The sequence below is a fragment of the Sinocyclocheilus grahami genome, unplaced genomic scaffold (genome assembly GCF_001515645.1).
Source record: "Sinocyclocheilus grahami isolate Dianchi unplaced genomic scaffold, SAMN03320097.WGS_v1.1 scaffold29.1, whole genome shotgun sequence".
Taxonomy (NCBI): Eukaryota; Metazoa; Chordata; class Actinopteri; order Cypriniformes; family Cyprinidae; genus Sinocyclocheilus; species Sinocyclocheilus grahami.
The window spans coordinates 562,344-584,942 of record NW_015505208.1 but is presented as its reverse complement, the minus strand read 5'-3'; the positions used below and the strand labels follow the sequence as shown (position 1 = coordinate 584,942).

Here is a 22,599-nt window from a genome sequence, read left to right as displayed (position 1 = left end):
TGTTGTCAATCAGTTGTTTGGATCTTGATATGTTAGATAGGTTAGTTACACCTTGTGCAGCTATTTCACTTTGCTTGTGGTCTGTAATATTTCTGTTATCTAGCATCCCACACAAATCACATACTGTATCATAATATGAAAACCATTTTCACTGTAATTGCATGAAAGAGTGACTTTTCCACAGCACACAATGAGGGTTTGCCGTAGCACCCCCTACCCTGGTCAGGACAGAGCCAGTTGGTTCGGTGCAGAACTGATTAGGCAGTTTTACATTGTGTGTGCTGGCAGGACTGCTGGCCTGAGGCCCAATAAAGCTCTGGAAAATCCATGTTTGGAGGCAGGAGGTGATAGTGGGGTGGGGGCAACACTGAACCTCTTCTCTGGGCAATCAGGGTGAGCTATAGACTACTGAAAGGATACTGCTTTGCTTGTGTTTTTTGCTCTTTCATTTGGGATAAACCAAAATGCTGGCAGCAACAGTTTCTGTTGCCTTCTTTGATTAAAATTTTTATGGTGCGGTTTGGCCATTGTGCCAAACGATAGGAGCTTTTATATGCAGTTAGTACTACTGCATAAGTGGTCCTTTGCAAAATAGCAGCGTGATAACTACTCTGAAGGATAAGCCATGGAAAATACACTCTAACTTTGTTTAGTCAAGAATTTTAGCTGTGAATTATCAGGCAAGTGTTAACTCTTTCTATACTAATTATAGGCATAAAAACAATCTCAGATAATAACAACATTGAATTGCAAGTCTTTCAGTAATAATCTTTTTGGCAATCATTCTTCACCCTAAATACGGCCATTTAAGGTGAAGTACCTCCTAAATAAACTAGGTATCAAATATCTGTCATTGCCTCTCTCCAGTTTCATTTTTGGCAAGATAACCGACCAGGCCAGATGCATTTGCTTTGGAAGCAGGTGTTTCTAGTTGAGTTACAAGTCATGCTAACTCTGCAAGGCCGACTCAGAGAGTAACCAACTTTGTATACGTCCATTGTGGGCAGGATTACTCCACACCACTGCCTGCTCATGTGTCCATAAGCCGCCTTTTGTCGCACAGGATAGCTTAAAACCGCTTGCGTGAGGATTTTTCTATTACCTCTAGCACAGACTGCTGACACCAACACAACCCTCACCGAGCTCCCATACCTCCACTGTTTTAAACAAATGCTAGCTCAGGGAACTCAACCCCCTAAAATATACCAGGCCTCACATGTCAACTGTTGATCAAAACATACAGTCCCTCCAGATACTATTCATCCATCCTTATGACTCCACCTGCTGTATTAAGTAGCTGTATCATCGAAGCACCTGGTTTATTGCTGCTTTTGAAGCTTCCAAGACATCATATCCTCAGAAAAACAATCAATCTGGTTTAAAAAAGGGCAGTTCTCTAAGGAACTTACTAAACTTTTTGAGGGGCCCCTTGTTCTGGATTCTAGTTTGCTCAGTGGAACCCTTACCTTTCTGCATTAGAATTGTCCAATCAGAACCCAGACCTCAAACCATCAGGATGATCTCTAGATCTGTGTCTGGACTCCTCACACCTAAAGTGGCTGAACAAAATGAGTACATTTGATGAAAAAGTACTTTTTTCATTCTGGGATGAATATTGAATATGTGGTGAATGTTTTCAATATGAGCAAAACCTTAAAGAACTCTATGGGGTTAAATGTGACTTAGGGTTTTTTGTACAATCTAGTTAAACCATGTTAACCACAATTTAACCATGGTTTTGCTACACTTTGTTACACTATGGTATTTGTTGTAAAATTATGGTTATACAAATGGTAGTCAATACGCCAAAAAAACATGGTTACTACACTTTTACATTATAAAACCATGGCTAATTTTCGTAAGGAATTCTTCTAGCAGTTTGAAAAGTGATTCTTTCAATCGCACAAACCTTAAGTTAGCATATAAGTTATTGTGCTGAAGCTAGTATCCTTTCCAAAGAGGCATTTAACTGACTTTTAGCTTTTAAGCATACGTTGTCTCGTCGAATGTGGTATCACTTCTCGAAAACTCAAAGTGCAAATTCATTCTTGCCAGGCATGTTTAGCAGAAATGGAACTACAGCGCTTCTTGTGGCGGAAGGACTGTTCTTCTCTTTACATGAGAAAGGACCAAATGTTCCGGAATTTCTGCAGCCTGTTGTTGTTTATTTTAGTTACGCACCGGCAGACGTTGTCATGTCATCGATTTGATAAATCTATATTTCATAATGCAATATCAATTAACAGCGTTCACGATCAATCTCATATATAGAATTGGGTCAATTATGCATGCATTATGTGAAACTGGAAGTAAATACATATTGTAAAATAGAAAAGCTGGGTAAGAATTTTTAATTGTAATTACATTTTAACCAAGAGTAGAAGAGGTTAACATTCAAAAATAAATAAATCCGCTTCCAATAATTTCATAAACATAAATATTGTCTGAAATAACAGGCACTACTGCAAATGATCCTTGATTCAGATGTACAAATAAAGGACGAAGAATTCAGTGTTGTTTAGAGACGGTTTATTAGAAATATGTAGACAAAAACCTCACTGCGTTTAACAAACTGAAATTTATAAACCTGAATTGACAGGTCACAACATTGTTTTCATCTTTTAGTCACACCTGCATTGATATTACGAGTGCAAACACAAATTGGTCATCTATTGAGAAGTTAACCTTTGTTCTGTACAGCGGTGAGGCATATGCTTTTTTTAACCACTTCTCTTTACATATATGGAAGAAACCAGTGTACAATTGCCTGCTACACATCCAAGTGTGATACAAAACAACAAATACTAACTGCCAACCTGAAATCATTTCATAAAGCAGCGTGTACAGACAGGACTATGTACTTTGAACATGTTGGATTAACAAATAAACCTATCTGAGGGGCAAAACTGCAGCTAAAACACATAAAACAAGGGCTTACCAATGAATCAGTGCAAGGGCTTTGAATATGCCATTCTGATTTCAAATGCAGCACTAATGAAAATCAAATGTCTTGGCTGGCATTTGCAATGAAGCAGCATGTGTCAATGCTTCCTTCGCTCACACACAAGGAAATCGGAACCTCAACACCAACAAACAAAATAACAATTAAATCAAATTTACAGTTTGAATGAGAGGGAGAAGGCAGAATATGTCGATAAAGTCATTCATGTCCTTTTTCCATTACTACAAATTACAATGTATACGTTACATGGTGCAATAACCCCACTGACATTGAGGAAAAAGCTCAAGACTGTAAAAGCCACTGAGTAAACGGACCATAAATGGTGTCCACAATACATCATTGAGAGCTCGTAATTGTCCATGCAAAACAGAAAAGTAAAGAATGTATTGTCGAGGGGCTGACGTTGCCATCAACACAACAGTAAAAATGAATCCCTTGTGACTTTCTGCAGAAAGACCTTGAAAAACAGTTTCAAAAACGATGCCGTTTTTAAATGGCTACCAACTCAAATTTAGTCTCTCTCTTCATTTAAGTGTTAAGTGAAAATTCTTGCTCTCTTCTCCATGACGGTTTGCTCTTCCTTTACTCAAGGTCTGGCATTTCTGGGGGGGGGGGTGTACAGTACATAAATGAAAGGATAAATAAATGTTTTCATATTTTAATTACATTAATTTTTAATAAACAAATAAACGGGTCAATGTTTTTTTTTTTTAAGAATACTGTTCATTAATACCATATAAAATTATAACAGCTAACATATATTGTTCATATGTACTGATTTTCAAAATAATACAATGGACAAAAACATCACACAGAGGAGGACAGATAATTTAAGAAAACGTACTTTCATCATCACTATCTGCAGATTCCTCCTGGAATGAGATAAAAAACATTTTAGCATAGCATTTATCAGTCTATTAACTAATAAATAACTAATGAATAAAAAAAATTGTAAAATAATGGGATGCCTAATGAGCTGATAATATGGCAAAAATAACTATAATCTTTTGGCCAATTTAACAACATTATTCTCTCACATCATCTGCACCATCCACATCTGGTAGGTCATCTTCCCCACCCATGCTGTTCATCATCTTTAAGAAAAAAATTAAAAACAATCTGAGTATTATTTATTTTCCTTTTACAAAATTCAAAGAATATCTATATTATTAATAGTTATATATATATATATATATATATATATAGACAAGAACCTCTGAAAAACGGTCAAAACTGGACAAGTCTTCATCGGAGTCATCCTCCCAGTCCTTCCAGTTATTGAAGTCAACACTGAGCCAATTAAGCTGTACATTGAGAAGCATTACTTAACATGTTATCTTATTACTAAATTAAGTTACATTTGAATGATTTAAACAGAACAAACACTGACCTTTGCTTTTTCTTTTGTTAACCTTGGCCAAGACCTGCCAGGTTCTGCTTTTCTTAGACAGCAAAAAACAGACCTGTCTGTGCGTTTGTGTTTAGACTCCTGTAAAAGAATAACAGCGTTCTCTGTAACGCACAATAATAAATGAGCCATGCCGATTGAGCTCTTACAACCTGAATTAGAACAGAAACCATCAGGTGGTGCACTTACATTTGGGTCAATGGACTCAAATAGTTCTACTTCATTATGGTGTTTCATGTTATCTGTTCCTCCAACACAACTAAAGCAAGAAATATAGCATATTACAAGTCAGAAAGAACTACTATAGTTCTATTGCATTTTAAGAGTCAAGCTTAACATTATAGCATCAAACACTTCAATAATGCACATATTAAACATTAGTTCATGGCAGTACACTGAATAATTATATTTTGCAATGACAATTTAATAACGACTGACTTTTGCAGTGGAGTATAAACACTTTTAACAATGATTGAAATAAAACGTACCTGAAGTCAAGCTTTGTTTTGTCAAATTTAACTTGGACATCTTTGCTGTCTTCTATACAGAACTCAATGAAGACAGCCTCCCGTCTGTCATACCACTTGGCAGTTGCTGGCTGCCTGCAAAATGAATGGAATTAAAATATTAAAAACATCTGGAATTAAAATATATTTGAAAAAAAAAAACATGCAGAACTTCAATAAAAGATCAAACTAGACTTCAATATGACACATAAATAAATGCATTTAGTTTTAATGGGGTACATACATGGCGAACTAAGCAACCAGCTACGTGCATTTGATAAAAGGCAAACTCCAAACTGAAAGTGCAGTTCTAAATTAAGATGTGCGAGCTGGAGGCCTTGGTGGGGGTGGAGCAACAATGATGTTACCGTGGCAACCAGTTTGTATCGATTGGCAGGTTCATGCATGGCCTCTTCCAGAGCATGTGAGCGGAGCGGAGTGGTAATATTTCCTTAAAGGGGTCCTATTATGCTTTTTTACAAAGTCTTGATTTTGTTTTGGGGTGTACTACAACAGGCTCTCATACTAGGTTGTTCGAAAAACACATTATTTTTCACATATTTTACATTATTACAACACCTTTCTCCCAAGTCTGGCATGAACGGCTTGAATAGTTCCTGTATCAAATGAAGGCCCGCCTTCTGAAATATGAAATGTGCTGTGATTGGTTAGCTGGGCCAGTGTGTGCTGTGATTGGCAGCACTCGGCGCCTGGTGGGGAAATGTCATGCCCCTTACCATAGCCGCCTGCGAGCTTCAGTGTAAATATTGCTCAATATCAGATCAATTTGAGAGTGATTTAAACCCGGATGATTGTAACCACTCTAAGTTCGTCTGCCTTGGGAAAGCTAGCGTGTCTCCGTCATAGTGATAAAACTCGCTGCCTTCTCTAGTGCAGCTCAACCAGGTCTCGTCCCATTCGTCGATATTTGTGATATCAGAAATCCCGGAAAATATGCTTTTTAGTCCAAACGAGTCGCTCGTTGTAGTTTTTGAAAAGTGACTTCTGTCAAATAAAATATCTCCTTTTGAAGTGGACTTTGAGCTTTGTAACTTTGCAGATCTTTATTATGCTCAAACAGCAACATTACAGACTAACTAAAGTTGAAAAAGTGAAAAAGCATAATAGGACCCCTTTAAGATTCCGCTCCGCTCGCTCAATACGCTCAGCGCCGCTTGCTCAACCCAGAATGCCATTTGGTGATTTGCTTGTTCGAGATCGAAAATCTGTAGAGATCGAGAATAGTAGAGCAGTTATGGAGTTCCGATATTGTTTCAACGAAGTTGCAAGCCTTATACATAAATGTAAAGTAAAAATCAAAGTTAAGAATGAGCAGGGAGAAGAAACTGAGAGGGAGTGCGGGGAGACTGTTAAAGTTAGTACAGGTTCATATTGATTACAGAAAGCACAAAGATGTGCTACGCAAACATTGGTGCAGCAAAAGGTGAACTACTTACATACCATAATAAATGAATAAACAGGTAGACTAAGGTTATATTCGGTTGTACGGAGCCCCGATCATGACATGCAGACAAAATCACGGCCACGAATTTAGAATAGGCTAGTTCTCTTTTATGCTAGGACTACATTATGGCCACGAATTAAGAATACATTTTTTCGTTTAGTCTAAATTATGGCCACGAATTAAGTATTCGCTCTCTTGTTTTTACTTATTAAAATCATTATTGCTTAAAATTAATAAATAATAATAAATTAATTTAAAAAAAATTTTTTAAACCTGCTGACGTCGCAGAAACGAATTGTTAATTTGAATTATATTTGGAGCTCCATAGTTATTAAATAATCTCAGTTAAACTGTAGACCTAAGCTAACACAGCTGTATATAGGCCTAAATACAGAACTACAGAGTAAGTTACAGAAGATATTAGCCTACACCACCACTTAGGCCTATTAAAATATTATAAAAAAAAAATTAAAAACTGACCCGAACCAATTGGTAGACCTACAGAATGTAGGCTAGATATAGGCAGCAGTAATTTATTATCTAATACAGGGGTGGCGAACGTCAGTCCTGGCGAGCCGCAGCCCTGCAGTTTTGCTTCAACCCTAATCAAACACACCTGAACAAGCTAATCAAGGTCTGAACGGTTATTAGGAAGCTACAGGCAGGTGAGTTTTAATTAGGGTTAGAGCTGAACTCTGCAGGGCTGCGGTTCTCCAGGACCGGAGTTCGCCACCGCTGATCTAATATAATGCACGCAAATTTGTTCTTAACAGAACAGAGCGGGATCTGAGTGGGAATTGGTTTACGGCGAGCATGAGCGGAATATTAACGGAGCGCTTGCTTGGGCGGTTAGAGCGACTCATTAAAAACATTCATGAATATATTTATATATAAGTATATACTATAAAATTAAAATACATTTATTTTAAATGTATAGCATATTTTTTAATAAGGCAACAACATATGATAGATACGATAGGACAAAACAAATACAGTGCGGCACGAACTGTTTTTATACAGTCTATGTGCACGAAGCGCTTACAATGTGCGCACAGTAAGAAGATAAATTCCTTTTTGCAAAATCATAGACATGTATTTACAAATCAAGTATAATGGGAACACAGAATGATCTTGGAGAGATCTTTACCGAGCTGACTGCTGTAACCGAACGCGACCAGGGTTTAAACTTTAAAGGCTGAACGAATGAGTGACAGCCACAGCGGAGAAAAGAGTTTGTGTGAACTTTAATGTAAGGACTTAAATATTCATATGTAGCTCACATTAAGCTATCGTCTCGGATTTGGATCAGCTCTCTCTGACTGATACCCGATCCGAGAAAAATGGCACTATCGGAGCCGATACCCGATATGAATACTTAGGGCTTCACCACTATAATCCTCACAATGGCAGAACCAAGCCCTAGCAATAAGGAAGTGATTGAGTAATAATTAATATTCAATCTTGTACTGCATTTTAAATGCATGACCTCTGGCTAAGGATTGTAGGGATAGGCTAGCAGTAGCCACAAGCCCCAACATACTTGACTACTAGTGTAATACCTGTCACACCTAGGACATAAACTACCTTCAAAGGTAAGATATTCATGTTTTTGAAAGGAGTCGGTTTACGGCGAGCATGAGCGGAATATTAACGGAGCGCTTGCTTGGGCGGTTAGAGCGACTGAATGGAGCACACGTCCATAGAGTGGAAAACGTAGCGCTGGCCTCTTCGCAATCTACTTAGGGCTAGGGATGCTCCACCAGGGTTTAAACTTTAAAGGCTGAACGAATGAGTGACAGCCACAGCGGAGAAAAGAGTTTGTGTGAACTTTAATGTAAGGACTTAAATATTCATATGTAGCTCACATTAAGCTATCGTATGGCTTCAGAAGTAACAGAATAATTCGCACAATCGGGGAGAAAAAAATAAAATAAAAAAATCTCGGATTTGGACAGCCACAGCGGAGAAAAGAGTTTGTGTGAACTTTAATGTAAGGACTTAAATATTCATATGTAGCTCACATTAAGCTATCGTCTCGGATTTGGATCAGCTCTCTCTGACTGATACCCGATCCGAGAAAAATGGCACTATCGGAGCCGATACCCGATATGAATACTTAGGGCTTCACCACTATAATCCTCACAATGGCAGAACCAAGCCCTAGCAATAAGGAAGTGATTGAGTAATAATTAATATTCAATCTTGTACTGCATTTTAAATGCATGACCTCTGGCTAAGGATTGTAGGGATAGGCTAGCAGTAGCCACAAGCCCCAACATACTTGACTACTAGTGTAATACCTGTCACACCTAGGACATAAACTACCTTCAAAGGTAAGATATTCATGTTTTTGAAAGGAGTCTCTTATGCTCACCAAGGCTACATTTATTTGATCAAAAGTACAGTAAAACAGTAATATTGTGAAATATTATTAGTATTTAAAATAACTGTTTTCATTTTATTATTATTTTTTAAATGCAATTTATTCCTGTTATGGCAAAGCTGATTTTTCAGCAGCCATTACTCCAGTCTTCAGTGTCACGTGATCATACAGAAATAATTCTAATATTCCGATTTGCTGTTCAAGAAACATTTCTTATTATTATTTGTGTTGGAACAAAAGCTGTGCTGCTAGTGGAAACCCTTATGCATTTTATGCATAACTCTTTGATGAATACAAATTTTGATTATTTGAAATATCTATTAGAATATTATGTCTTTACAGTAACTTTCTATCAGTTTCATGCATCCTTGTGCAATAAAGTGATTCATTTAAAAAAAAAATTTTTTTTGAATGTAATGTATATTTCCTGCAAATAAGTGCAATTTAACTTAAGGAGAGATAAATGGTGGTAAATGTAATCATACACCAATTAATATGGCAAGCTGTTGCAATGCATGTTTGGTTTAGATTTGCTGTATTACTGGCCATGTTGAAATTCTAATCATCATGATTAATTCCTGCTGCAATCTTAAACCAAGTTACATCAGCAAATTTAAGTTGGACTAAGATGGTCTCTCTGGCTAGCCAAGCTGATGCTCAGGTGGTTTATCCTGAAGGCTGGGTGCTCACCCAGTATGATGAACATTACCCCAAACCCTTTTAAAACCATCCAACATACCAGCCTGACTAGCTGTGTGTACATTAATGAGGAAAAAATTAACTTAAATGATTTTAGCAAATGGCTGCAATATAACAAAGAGTGAAACATTTAAGGGGGTCTGAATACTTTCCGTACCCACTGTATATACTATAAAATAAAAATACATTTCTTTTAAATGTATAGCATATTTTTTAATAAGGCAACAACATATGATAGATACGATAGGACAAAACAAATACAGTGCGGCACGAACTGTTTTTATACAGTCTATGTGCACGAAGCGCTTACAATGTGCGCACAGTAAGAAGATAAATTCCTTTTTGCAAAATCATAGACATGTATTTACAAATCAAGTATAATGGGAACACAGAATGATCTTGGAGAGATCTTTACCGAGCTGACTGCTGTAACCGAACGCGACCAGGGTTTAAACTTTAAAGGCTGAACGAATGAGTGACAGCCACAGCGGAGAAAAGAGTTTGTGTGAACTTTAATGTAAGGACTTAAATATTCATATGTAGCTCACATTAAGCTATCGTATGGCTTCAGAAGTAACAGAATAATTCGCACAATCGGGGAGAAAAAAATAAAATAAAAAAATCTCGGATTTGGATCAGCTCTCTCTGACCGATACCCGATCCGAGAAAAATGGCACTATCGGAGCCGATACCCGATATGAATATCGGCTCGGCGCATCCCTACTTAGGGCTTCACCACTATAATCCTCACAATGGCAGAACCAAGCCCTAGCAATAAGGAAGTGATTGTGTAATAATTAATATTCAATCTTGTACTGCATTTTAAATGCATGACCTCTGGCTAAGGATTGTAGGGATAGGCTAGCAGTAGCCACAAGCCCCAACATACTTGACTACTAGTGTAATACCTGTCACACCTAGGACATAAACTACCTTCAAAGGTAAGATATTCATGTTTTTGAAAGGAGTCTCTTATGCTCACCAAGGCTACATTTATTTGATCAAAAGTACAGTAAAACAGTAATATTGTGAAATATTATTAGTATTTAATAACTGTTTTCATTCTATTATTATTTTTTAAATGCAATTTATTCCTGTTATGGCAAAGCTGATTTTTCAGCAGCCATTACTCCAGTCTTCAGTGTCACGTGATCATACAGAAATAATTCTAATATTCCGATTTGCTGTTCAAGAAACATTTCTTATTATTATTTGTGTTGGAACAAAAGCTGTGCTGCTAGTGGAAACCCTTATGCATTTTATGCAGAACTCTTTGATGAATACAAATTTTGATTATTTGAAATATCTATTAGAATATTATGTCTTTACAGTAACTTTCTATCAGTTTCATGCATCCTTGTGCAATAAAGTGATTCATTTAAAAAAAAAATTTTTTTTGAATGTAATGTATATTTCCTGCAAATAAGTGCAATTTAACTTAAGGAGAGATAAATGGTGGTAAATGTAATCATACACCAATTAATATGGCAAGCTGTTGCAATGCATGTTTGGTTTAGATTTGCTGTATTACTGGCCATGTTGAAATTCTAATCATCATGATTAATTCCTGCTGCAATCTTAAACCAAGTTACATCAGCAAATTTAAGTTGGACTAAGATGGTCTCTCTGGCTAGCCAAGCTGATGCTCAGGTGGTTTATCCTGAAGGCTGGGTGCTCACCCAGTATGATGAACATTACCCCAAACCCTTTTAAAACCATCCAACATACCAGCCTGACTAGGCCTGGACAGCAAACGAAGACTCTTCAGCTGAACAACTGGCCACCAGCTTGGAAGACTAGCATAATCAGGTTTTAAGACCACCTTAAACCAGCAAACCAACTTAGGCTGGATTAAGCATGTGTATTTATTTTTCCAGCAGGGAACACCCTGCATGTCCTATAGGCTTATTCAAGGTCGTAAATATTGCTAGTACATTTTACGGTAATGCAGATGAAAGCTTAAATAAAAAGAATTATGTAAGTTAATAGTAAACTGAGCAGCAGCTCTGATGTTAGCTGTGCAGTAACTACAGGCCTAGACTATCTAACTGCTAACCAGCTAACGTTAGCTAAGCTCTGCTGTGGGAACCATGTGCGCTATTTTCACCACCGATTACGATTTTTTTTCTATACAATTTGAAACGGTCTTCCCGAGAATGACTAGTATTCTCCTTAATGTCCATATCTAATAACAGCCGTATGTGAGAAAATCTGTTTGCCTGATAGAGGTTATGAACACACTTGCTAACTAGCTAATAAGTTAGTGCATCCTTATCACTGCCGGCAAACTCACATGTCGATATCTTCTTTCGGTTTTCACCTAAATCTGCGTTGCCACTCACGTCCTCTCGCCTGCGGTAGTGTTTGGAAACTGTGCTGTCAGATCAAAGCGAATGCATAAAGTCGGAAGCTAGCTGTTTATGCTCCGCTCTGTCAACCTGCACAGGATCCGCGCGAGTCTACTCACTGGCGCCGCGCGCAATGACGCAGCATCTCAACGTTTCTAGCGACTTCTGCTGCGCGCGCCCTGGGCAAACGCGTCTCCATAGTAACGCAAAGCTCGCTCCGCCTCGACTGTTGCAGGATGTCAGCTGATGCAGGAGTCATACGCATTTATAATAGGATATCTTTTCTTTTCGTTACTTTTCTCTTATCTAGAGTCGAAATTAAACTTTATTGTCAAGTTTCTCAACAATTACAATATGGCCAAAGCGTAGTACTGAAAATAAATAAAGCGAAGTAAATAAATACATTTATTGATTGAAGACAAAAGGAAGAAATAATAATAATAATAAATGCCAGTAATGTTAAAGTGATAATTGCAAATTATATAATTCAATTAATCTTTTTTTTTTGAATGTAATGTATATTTCCTGCAAATAAGTGCAATTTAACTTAAGGAGAGATAAATGGTGGTAAATGTAATCATACACCAATTAATATGGCAAGCTGTTGCAATGCATGTTTGGTTTAGATTTGCTGTATTACTGGCCATGTTGAAATTCTAATCATCATGATTAATTCCTGCTGCAATCTTAAACCAAGTTACATCAGCAAATTTAAGTTGGACTAAGATGGTCTCTCTGGCTAGCCAAGCTGATGCTCAGGTGGTTTATCCTGAAGGCTGGGTGCTCACCCAGTATGATGAACATTACCCCAAACCCTTTTAAAACCATCCAACATACCAGCCTGACTAGGCCTGGACAGCAAACGAAGACTCTTCAGCTGAACAACTGGCCACCAGCTTGGAAGACTAGCATAATCAGGTTTTAAGACCACCTTAAACCAGCAAACCAACTTAGGCTGGATTAAGCATGTGTATTTATTTTTCCAGCAGGGAACACCCTGCATGTCCTATAGGCTTATTCAAGGTCGTAAATATTGCTAGTACATTTTACGGTAATGCAGATGAAAGCTTAAATAAAAAGAATTATGTAAGTTAATAGTAAACTGAGCAGCAGCTCTGATGTTAGCTGTGCAGTAACTACAGGCCTAGACTATCTAACTGCTAACCAGCTAACGTTAGCTAAGCTCTGCTGTGGGAACCATGTGCGCTATTTTCACCACCGATTACGATTTTTTTTCTATACAATTTGAAACGGTCTTCCCGAGAATGACTAGTATTCTCCTTAATGTCCATATCTAATAACAGCCGTATGTGAGAAAATCTGTTTGCCTGATAGAGGTTATGAACACACTTGCTAACTAGCTAATAAGTTAGTGCATCCTTATCACTGCCGGCAAACTCACATGTCGATATCTTCTTTCGGTTTTCACCTAAATCTGCGTTGCCACTCACGTCCTCTCGCCTGCGGTAGTGTTTGGAAACTGTGCTGTCAGATCAAAGCGAATGCATAAAGTCGGAAGCTAGCTGTTTATGCTCCGCTCTGTCAACCTGCACAGGATCCGCGCGAGTCTACTCACTGGCGCCGCGCGCAATGACGCAGCATCTCAACGTTTCTAGCGACTTCTGCTGCGCGCGCCCTGGGCAAACGCGTCTCCATAGTAACGCAAAGCTCGCTCCGCCTCGACTGTTGCAGGATGTCAGCTGATGCAGGAGTCATACGCATTTATAATAGGATATCTTTTCTTTTCGTTACTTTTCTCTTATCTAGAGTCGAAATTAAACTTTATTGTCAAGTTTCTCAACAATTACAATATGGCCAAAGCGTAGTACTGAAAATAAATAAAGCGAAGTAAATAAATACATTTATTGATTGAAGACAAAAGGAAGAAATAATAATAATAATAAATGCCAGTAATGTTAAAGTGATAATTGCAAATTATATAATTCAATTAATCTATCTATCTAAAGTATTTTATTGGCGTGATGATTTGCACACAATATTGCCAAAGCATCAATACACAAAAAGTGTCATCAAAATAAATTCAAATAAATAATAATAATAATAATAATAGACAGCAAAGTTAATAAAGTGATAATTGCAAATTCTTATCAATTTAAAATATCTATCTCTCCCGTTAATATAACCTCCCGAGAACCAGAAATAAAAAGCTTTGTGAATTTAGTATTTTTTCATGTCATTACATTGTTTAGAGCAGAAGAAAAAAATGGTAAAATAACATTTTTGAAAATTTTTATTTTATTCATAAGTTATGCTATGTTCTCTGTAGAGGACACCAGGACTCAGTTTTTCTAAAAATAAAATGACAAGAGTAGACATGAAAAGGCAAAAACAATGGGAATTTTTTTTAAATCACCAATCAATTTTTAGGTTTCAGGATTTTTTTTTTCCAAGGATGGTTCTCAACTATGTTATAAAATATATAACAAAACCATTTTTCTTTATGCAATATGTGTGTAAAAATTCCATAAACTGGTTTTCCCATTAAGCACAATGTTATCTATACACTGCATTTAATTTGCATATTAAAGTGCTGTTGGGACAGCATGTTGAAAAAAGAAGTGTAATGATGGGAGTAGTAATTGGCCAGATTTTCATAATAATATCTAATATTTCATAAGAATATTGATATGTAATTTGTTTTCCTATTCAATTATTTTGTCTCCCAAAATGTGTAATAAACATGCTTTCAGTCCTGGTGTCCTCTACAGTGCACATGTATTAAATGATGTCCTGTTTCATAACAGAAGCTCATATTTTGATTTGAAACGCCATAACATTTTCCTGAGATGTTATGACAAACAATTGGAAAATTAATCAGATTTAAATTATAATTACAAAATATTATCATATTTCCATAAGGATGTACAATTTTATCACTCAATTAATGTCAGCCATTTTTAAAAACCAAGGCGAGAGAGTGGTGATGGTGAAACATCCAGTCATTTGGTATCTCTGGAAAGCCCTGAATGTGCTCTGTACAGTAGTGACGGGAAGTTCGGATCATTTTACCGACTCGGACCTCGAGTCTCGTTCAGCAAAATGAACGAATCTTTTTTCGAGTCATTTCGTTCATTTTAGCAAAATATAATTAAAATGTTACGTGTTACTTCCCTAACACGTCTATTACTTACGCAAAACAAACAATAGTCACACTACAAACAATACAAAACTGCTATAAGAAACAGAAAAGATGAATTCATTGTTTACCTGGGTCTTCAGTCTATGATTAGCTCAGCTCACCTCTTATCTTTACAAGTCTTCGGGTTTGGGCTTATGGCTCTGTCACGTGATGAATGAACGACTCAAACCCGAAGACTCGAAACAGGTGAACTACTTGACTAATTCCAGTACAGACCTATAGCATGTTGCGCATGCGCGACTGAACGAATCACTCCCCGAGACGACTCGTTCCTCCCGAGTCACATTAAAGATTCGTTCGAAATGAACGAATCGTTCAAGAATGACCCAACACTACATCCAGATTTAAAACTGTGACATGTGAGGTCTCAGAGAAATTCACTCAAACATAATGTCCACTACAGAGGCAAAAACTCCATAGCTGGGTCTCAGGAGGATATACAGACGGGGTTAATAAGAAAAAACACAAAAGTTGTTTGATGATGTGGTGTTAAAAGAGCGCCACACAGTGGTCACATCCCGTAATCTCTAGAATGACGAACTTCCTGCCTACATGATCTTGTTTTCAGGGGATTTTTCAGAGTAATTACTAAAAGCGAACTACGTGATAACGAAATATGACATAGAGACGTCGAGTTAGTGTCGCGGAGGAGCTCAAGGCGAAACAGTTTCGTCGTGACAGTCAACGATGTTCTTTGCATGCTTGTTGTCTTCCTGTGGCCAAGGACGGGGAACTGGAAACCCACAAAGAGACTGAGCTGGTGTGTTGATCGAGCAAAGTGTCACCCGAACTTAAATAGGATATCCCAAGCATTAATTCGCCAGGATTGTCGTAGTTTTAAGGCACGTTCAATGCCGCGGTCGTCTGTTGACTTCTTCGTCGAGTGGAAGCAGGCATTCTCCAGTTGCAGTAGGTTTCCTTTACATTCATCTCTTCCGGCAAAGTCACTACAGAAGGTGAATTCATTTATTACACGAGCACAATAGGCTTCATCCCAATGTGTTTTTACATTATTGTTATTCTTATTTAGCAAATGCTTAGGTTAAGGCAACTGCCATCATTTTCTTCATCTGTCAGGTTGCTGGACAATCCGCAAAATAAACAATGTCTTGATCTAACTTGTATATTTATTTTCTCTAAAACAGGGAAATAGGCCTGTTACTGCAATTAACGAGAATTTATGGGATCACAAGGTAATTTAGCTTCAATAATGTAATCACTGCATAATGTAATGAGCAGGTAGAGCTACACAGAACGATCCTTTGTTTATACAGTGAACACATTTCAGAGCAGCTGATGTGATTCTGCACAGCTGCCTGTTGGTGTTGAACGAGCAATACTCCGCACAGCCTATTCATGCAAGAAACTTCATTGTCTAGAATATTCCACCCTTCTGCTGCACAGCCACAAAGCTATTGGATTGTGAAAGGGTAAATTATATGATGATGATGATTAAACCTAATAATATAATCCTTTTTATAAGAGATTAAGCGCAAAGAGCTCGTTAGATCTGGCTGAGAAGTATTTGCATGCCACCCTGCAGCTCTGGTCAGGTGTGAAGTATTGTGAATTTATGCAGGGTTGATTCATTACACGTGTATTATTCATCATATGTTTCTCCTGACAAGAAAAGGGTGAATTGATAACAAGCGCAAGATAATATTTAATCTCAAAAATTGTAATAAAGTAAATAGGTTTACCATTACTGTAACTGGTTAGTTAATATGACACCAATCAGTCACAGCAGTGTCCTGTAGTGTGACATGCTATATTTAATCTAAAACGAGTTTAATCAGCATTTTAAATCATTTTTTGTATAATTACTACCCTGTTCTTAAGACTTCATATTAATTGAGAAACTACATAAAATGATTTAAAAGTGAATAAGTAGAAACTAAATAAATGAAGATCGATATGACAAATATTCGATTTTTTAAAAAATGTCATTTATATTTTTTTAACTATTATTATATACTCCCAGTCAAAAGTTTAAAATAAGTATAATAACTGTTTTCTTTTAGCATCATTACTCAAGTCACATTCTAATATTCTGATTTGCTGCTTAAAAAAACATTTATTATTGTTATTAATATTATGTTGAAAACTGCTGAGTAGAATTTTTTCAGGTTTCTTTGATGACTAGAAAGTTCAGAAGAACAGCATTTATCTGAAAGAAATCTTTTGTAACATTATAAATGTCTTTATCAACACTTTTGATCAATTTAAACTAACCTTGCTAATTTCTATTAATGCTGATTTGATTCTTTCTGTTCATCAAAGAATCCTGAAAAAATGTACTCAACTGTTTTAAATATTGATAATAAAAAAAAAGTTTCTTGAACAGTAAATCAGCATATTAGAATGATTTCTGAAGGATCATGTGACACTGAAGACTGGAGTAATGATGCTGAAAATTCAGCTTTGATCACAGGAATAAATTACATTTTAAAGTATACTCAAATAGAAATCAGTTATTTTAAATAGTAAAAATATTTCACAGTATAACTGCTTTTGCTGTATCTTGGATCAAATAAATGGGACCTTGCTGAGCAAAAAAATAATTCTTTAAAAAAACATTAAAAATCGTACTGTTCAAAAACTTTTGACTGGTAGTGTATATGATTATTATTATATTTATTTAGCTATATATAATTTTTATCATTTTCTTTGTATAATTATTATGCTGTTCTTAAGACTGCATAAAACTATTTAAAAAGATTTAAAAAAGCTAAATGTATTTATTTATTTAAAATGGTAAACATCTGAGGAAATAATCAGTCACCTAAAATATACACTTTTCTTCAAAAAAAAAGATAGATCGATAGATAGATAGATAGATAAATTGATTGATTGATTGATAGACAAATTTAGATGATATATAATGTTTTTAATAAAAAATATTTTATTTACTTTTTACACTCTTTGTGTGTTTTTAACTGAAAAAAATTCAAGTAACTAATTTTATTTTTAGGTTTGGTATAGTGTCAAATGTAGCATATTTACCACAAGAAAATAAGCAAAATACTAAGTTATTGCACCCTTTTTTAATGTTCATGGTGGCCTCATGTTGACTCTTGCAAACGGATCTCTTTTTCCTCACAGTTTCATCTGATGAGATGAGCGTGCGAGCGGGGCAGGGCAGTGACGAGGTGCTGGTGTCGCAGGCGGTGTGGGATTACCTTGCAGCCGCAGGACGACCCTGGTTGGTCGACTTCAAGGACAAGCAGGGACTGAGTGCGGACATCATCCGGCGCGGGGAGCGTGGTGGCTGCTGTGCCGTGCGGCTCTCCCCGGTGGAGGGCAGCAGCAGGGCCAGAACTGGAATGATGGAGGGGCGGGTTTCTCCTGTTACGCGGAAAGCTTTCATAGACTTATGCCGTTGTGCCCGGAAAGAGATGACCAAACAAGAAGCGCCTCCTAAAAGGAAACGTTCCCTGTTACCATGCATGACGGCAATGGAACCCGACGGGGAAGGGAGCTTGTTGCCTCCGCCTCCTCAACCACGGCGCTCGCAGAGGCAACAGCAGAAATACAGGAAAAATGCAGACATGGACACTTGTGTGGTTTTACCCATGCAACATGAGGCCGCAGCAAGGACCGGTGCCGAATTAGCCATCGCTCGTGAAGAAGAGAGCACCGTTTGCTCTATCTGCATGGGTGAAATGGTGGAAAAGACAACTCTGGACAAGTGTGGCCACTCGTTCTGTCGGTCCTGCTTAGAACAGGCATTTCAAGTCAAAAAAGCGTGTCCTGTGTGCAGGCTGGTATATGGGCAGCTTATCGGTAACCAACCGGCCAATGGGACCATGATGGTTGAAAGAGACCCAGACCTGGAGTTGCCTGGCCATGAAGGTTATGGCTGCATATGCATTATTTACAGTTTCCCTCCCGGTTTGCAAGCGGTAAGTACTGCTTACAGGCAGATAACAGCATCGTGTTTTGCATTCAGATAACCACAGACCAGCTTTCATGATATACCGTATAAAAATTCCACACGGAATCTATAATCACACACTGTTATGTTTTAAAATTCTTTCAGCAAGAGCATCCAAACCCTGGGGTGAGGTATCCAGGCACAGACCGAGTAGCATACCTGCCAGACAGCCCTGAGGGAAACCGTGTCCTCCGCATGCTGCGGCGGGCCTTTGAGCAGCGCCTCATCTTCACCATAGGCACCTCCATGACCACCGGCATGCATAACGTTATTACCTGGAATGATATCCACCACAAGACCTCCATATGGGGCGGACCACGATGGTATGCAGTTTAATAGTTGCTTGCTTAATTATATCTGGGGAATCAGTGATACCACAGGCATTTCTTCCCTGGAATTGCTTTTTGACTTGAACGTAAAACTTTAAAATTTAAAGCCGTTGGTTTGGGTGAGAGTCAAAATTTGGAGTTATCCCATTACATTAATGCCAAGTTCTTTCATGAAACTCTAGATGGCACTGGCTGATGGGTTCTTAATGTAACTGATGATATTTACAGTGTTAAATGACTTGGCACAGACTGATTGGTTCTTGTTGCATATGCAGCCAATGAACTTACTGCTTTACATTTAAATGACTGGTTAGCATCCACTTGAGAATTATACAGCACGCATTCAGAGTTCCTCTGAAACCCTCCACCTTCCCCAGCTCCACCTGTATAGATCTGCTACGGGTTATTTTATATGCTCTTTGTGCAGCTGCAGTGTGTCTTAAATACTCACAGCACCGTATCACTGTATGTAGTAGCAGTTCCTGTACTTGCTTGCAGCAGCAGCAATAATCTACAGCAATAACCAACAGCAGCAGCGTAGCAGATCTATTCTGCCAAGACCAAATACATAAACATTGTCATAACCATCACCATGCTAAAATCTTCAGAGAGTTGTCATGATAGAAATACAGTAAAAACAGTAATATTGTGACATATAATTACAATTTGAGATATCTGTTTTGTATTTGAATGCATTTTAAAATGTAATTTATTGCTATGATGGCAAAGCTGAATTTTCAGCAGTGTCACATGATGCTTCAGAAATCATTAAATTTGTTGCTCAAGAAACATTTCTTATTATCAGTATTGAAAATGGTTGTGCTGCTTAATATTTTTGTGGAAGCCATTTTTATTGATGGAATAGAAAGTTCAAAAGAACAGCATTTATTTGAAATAGAAATGTATAGTACAGCCACTTTCGATCAATTGAATGCATCCTTGCTGAAAAAAAATTTTTTTTACTGACCCTAAACTTTTCGTATTGTATACTCATACATTATTATATACATTTATTTAATACCTTTTAATATGAAAAGGCCAAAGAAACATTTAGCTGAACTTCAACTTTCGCTTTAACTTAATATTGCTTTTTTTCAGCTTTGGTTATCCAGATCCTACATACCTTGTTCGGGTGACAGAGGAACTGCGAGAGAAAGGAATAACAGCTGATTGATTTGTGTCGAGCACTTGAGAAGCTTCAAAAGGATGGCAAACGTGTGCGCTTGACCACAGTCTCTTCACAAGCACACTGTGTCGAGTCAAGCCACAGTCATCTGCTGCAGCATTGATTTGGTCAGGACGCTGTTTTACAATGTTTCATTTCAGTCTTTATGTTTAGCGTTGTTCTTTAGTTTACTTGAGTGAAGGCAGTGTGTTTCACATACACTATTTTCTTTGGTACAAACCTGGGGTGCACTTCACTGAGACAGACTGTTCAGACTGAGTTTAAGATACCCACTGGACTGCTAAAATGTGAATGTCATGAAGGTGTACACGATTCCTCATCTACAGTACAAACTTCCTCTTCCCTGTTGCAGGTTAGAATCACTAGGCTGCTGGCCTCCCTCTTCTAACTCAGTTTGTTCCATCCAAACTATCCTTTAGAACAGCTGATGGTAACATCTGGATGGAGACAAATGGCATAGCACAGTTAAATGGGTACAGCTGGGACAATCCCATACAACCTTTTTTTCTAGTAATCAGCACTAAGAGGCACTTTGCAATGGAGGTAATCTTTTTATTATGAGAATTTAAAGTGGATTCTGCCTGATCTTCCAGAGTGCAGGATCTAGAGAGGTTATTTGTGGGTCTTTCTAATTATAAGGTCCTAGTAAAAGAGATGCAAGTCGATTTCGGTTTGTCTTAGCTTTCATCACTTATAACGTTCGTTTTTGTCGTTCATTTCAATATGATGTGCATAAAAAGTAATATTTTTTGCTTTGTTTGTTAGGTTCCGTTTTCCCTAGTTTGTATTGTTAGGCTGAGTTAAAACTTCTGTCACATATATATGTATATAAAATGATGTCAAAACGAAAGGGCGTTTAAACCACTTAAACCAAACTAAAACGTAATAGCTCTAAACTTTGCTGTAACCACTGTGTTTATGCCTCAGACTTGGAGCAAAGCCTAGCACTGTTTATTTTGAAGAATCAGCAGGTTTGTCCATACAAAATGTGCTGAAGTAGAAAATAATTCAGTGACACAGCAAATTACTCCCAAAAATATGTCCAGGTCACATTTAACCCCAAAATCAAAAAGAAACAAATGAGAAATTATATTTTGCATTAAGATTATATTAAGAATTTTTTTCTCAATGTAACATTATTTTCTGATAATATTTTCATGATTCAATTGGGATACATTTTCCTCCATATTTCAATAATAATTGTTTTGTTATATCCATTATTCTCAATGATAATTTTCATTACTATAACACATTACAGTAATGCACTTATTTTTGTATTTGTAGCACAAATTAAAGACTTAATTTAAATAATTGCATTTCATTTTAAATAGCTAAAAATAACATTTATAATAAATGACACCATGCAAAACCCACAAAATGACTTTCTTTGAGCCAAATGTATTTACTTTATATTTTTCTATTGATTTTGGTGTGAGATATGACCTAGGTTTTGTGAGATTCATGAAGATATCTTACATGTTAATATATGCTAGGCTGCTGTCGTCCATTAAGCAGATTTATCAAATTTGTTTTGTATTTCTCTCATTGAAATGTTATTGTGCCTTCTGCTAAAGGTCACAGCCTGTTATAACTAACGGTACTCATTACTTGTTGGTATTGGTTCAACTGTGTTTGATCAATATGAAGCATTAACCTTATAGCAGTCTTTCAGCTTTACGCAAAATGCATCATAATTTAGAAAGCGTTGATCAGGTCTCAAATTGTTTTGCGCAAACCAAAACATTTACTTTGTGTTATGTTTTTTTGTGTGTTGTTAGAGGTTGCTTATGTTTTACAGTATCAGATTTGAGTTTTGTTTTGCTACCATATTCTCTTACTCTCACCTTTATGTTATGAAGGACCAATTCAATAATGATTTGTAGGACTTAAGTGTTACTGTCATGCAAAATTCTATGCACTTCAAAATCAGATTTATGAAATAGACCTCTTCAGATGACTGATTGTTCAAATGAAATAATTTGCTTTTATAGTTGTGTTGATTTGTATTACATATTGAATTGTATGCTACAATTAAAATGTGCTTTACATTTTCATACTTGAATAAAGGGATTCTGCTCTGTTACACTGTGTTGGGTTTTTATCAAGTTCAACTTCTCAAGGTAGTCTGCTCATCTCTGTAAATGGCAATATGACTGTTCTGTAAATATGAACTAGCTACGACCCGCCAGGAATTGCAGCTGTCATGCTTGTCAGAAAAA

At 37.0% G+C, this 22,599-nt stretch overlaps 2 protein-coding genes across 8 annotated transcripts; one reads left to right on the top strand and one right to left on the bottom strand.

Moving 5' to 3' along the window:
- Positions 1 to 1,502: 1,502 nt before the first annotated feature.
- On the top strand, positions 1,503 to 21,467 carry dtx3 (deltex E3 ubiquitin ligase 3). 6 transcript variants are annotated; one of them, XR_001607017.1, is made up of 5 exons: positions 15,447 to 15,840; positions 18,034 to 18,833; positions 18,971 to 19,188; positions 20,293 to 20,487; positions 20,733 to 21,467. XR_001607017.1 is itself a non-coding variant. In XM_016256510.1 (5 exons), exons 2-5 carry the CDS (start codon positions 16,112 to 16,114, stop codon positions 20,366 to 20,368), a joined length of 1,107 nt encoding a protein of 368 aa, XP_016111996.1. In that variant the 5' UTR covers positions 15,447 to 15,840; positions 16,077 to 16,111; the 3' UTR covers positions 20,369 to 21,467. The 6 variants fall into 6 exon arrangements, 5 of the variants coding, with proteins under 5 accessions (XP_016112010.1, XP_016111996.1, XP_016111988.1 ...); XM_016256510.1 differs by adding an exon at positions 16,077 to 16,124 and having other exon boundaries at positions 20,293 to 21,467; XM_016256502.1 differs by adding an exon at positions 16,077 to 16,124 and having other exon boundaries at positions 15,447 to 15,887; positions 20,293 to 21,467.
- ptges3a (prostaglandin E synthase 3a (cytosolic)) lies at positions 2,515 to 13,423 on the bottom strand. 2 transcript variants are annotated; one of them, XM_016256553.1, is made up of 8 exons: positions 13,174 to 13,423; positions 4,859 to 4,972; positions 4,560 to 4,629; positions 4,353 to 4,451; positions 4,177 to 4,266; positions 4,000 to 4,056; positions 3,807 to 3,834; positions 2,515 to 3,564 (listed from the first exon to the last, which is right to left on the bottom strand). In XM_016256553.1, coding segments are annotated over exons 1-8 (480 nt in total). In that variant the 5' UTR covers positions 13,176 to 13,423; the 3' UTR covers positions 2,515 to 3,544. The 2 variants fall into 2 exon arrangements, with proteins under 2 accessions (XP_016112039.1, XP_016112032.1); XM_016256546.1 differs by lacking the exon at positions 13,174 to 13,423 and adding an exon at positions 11,717 to 11,961.
- Positions 21,468 to 22,599: the final 1,132 nt, after the last annotated feature.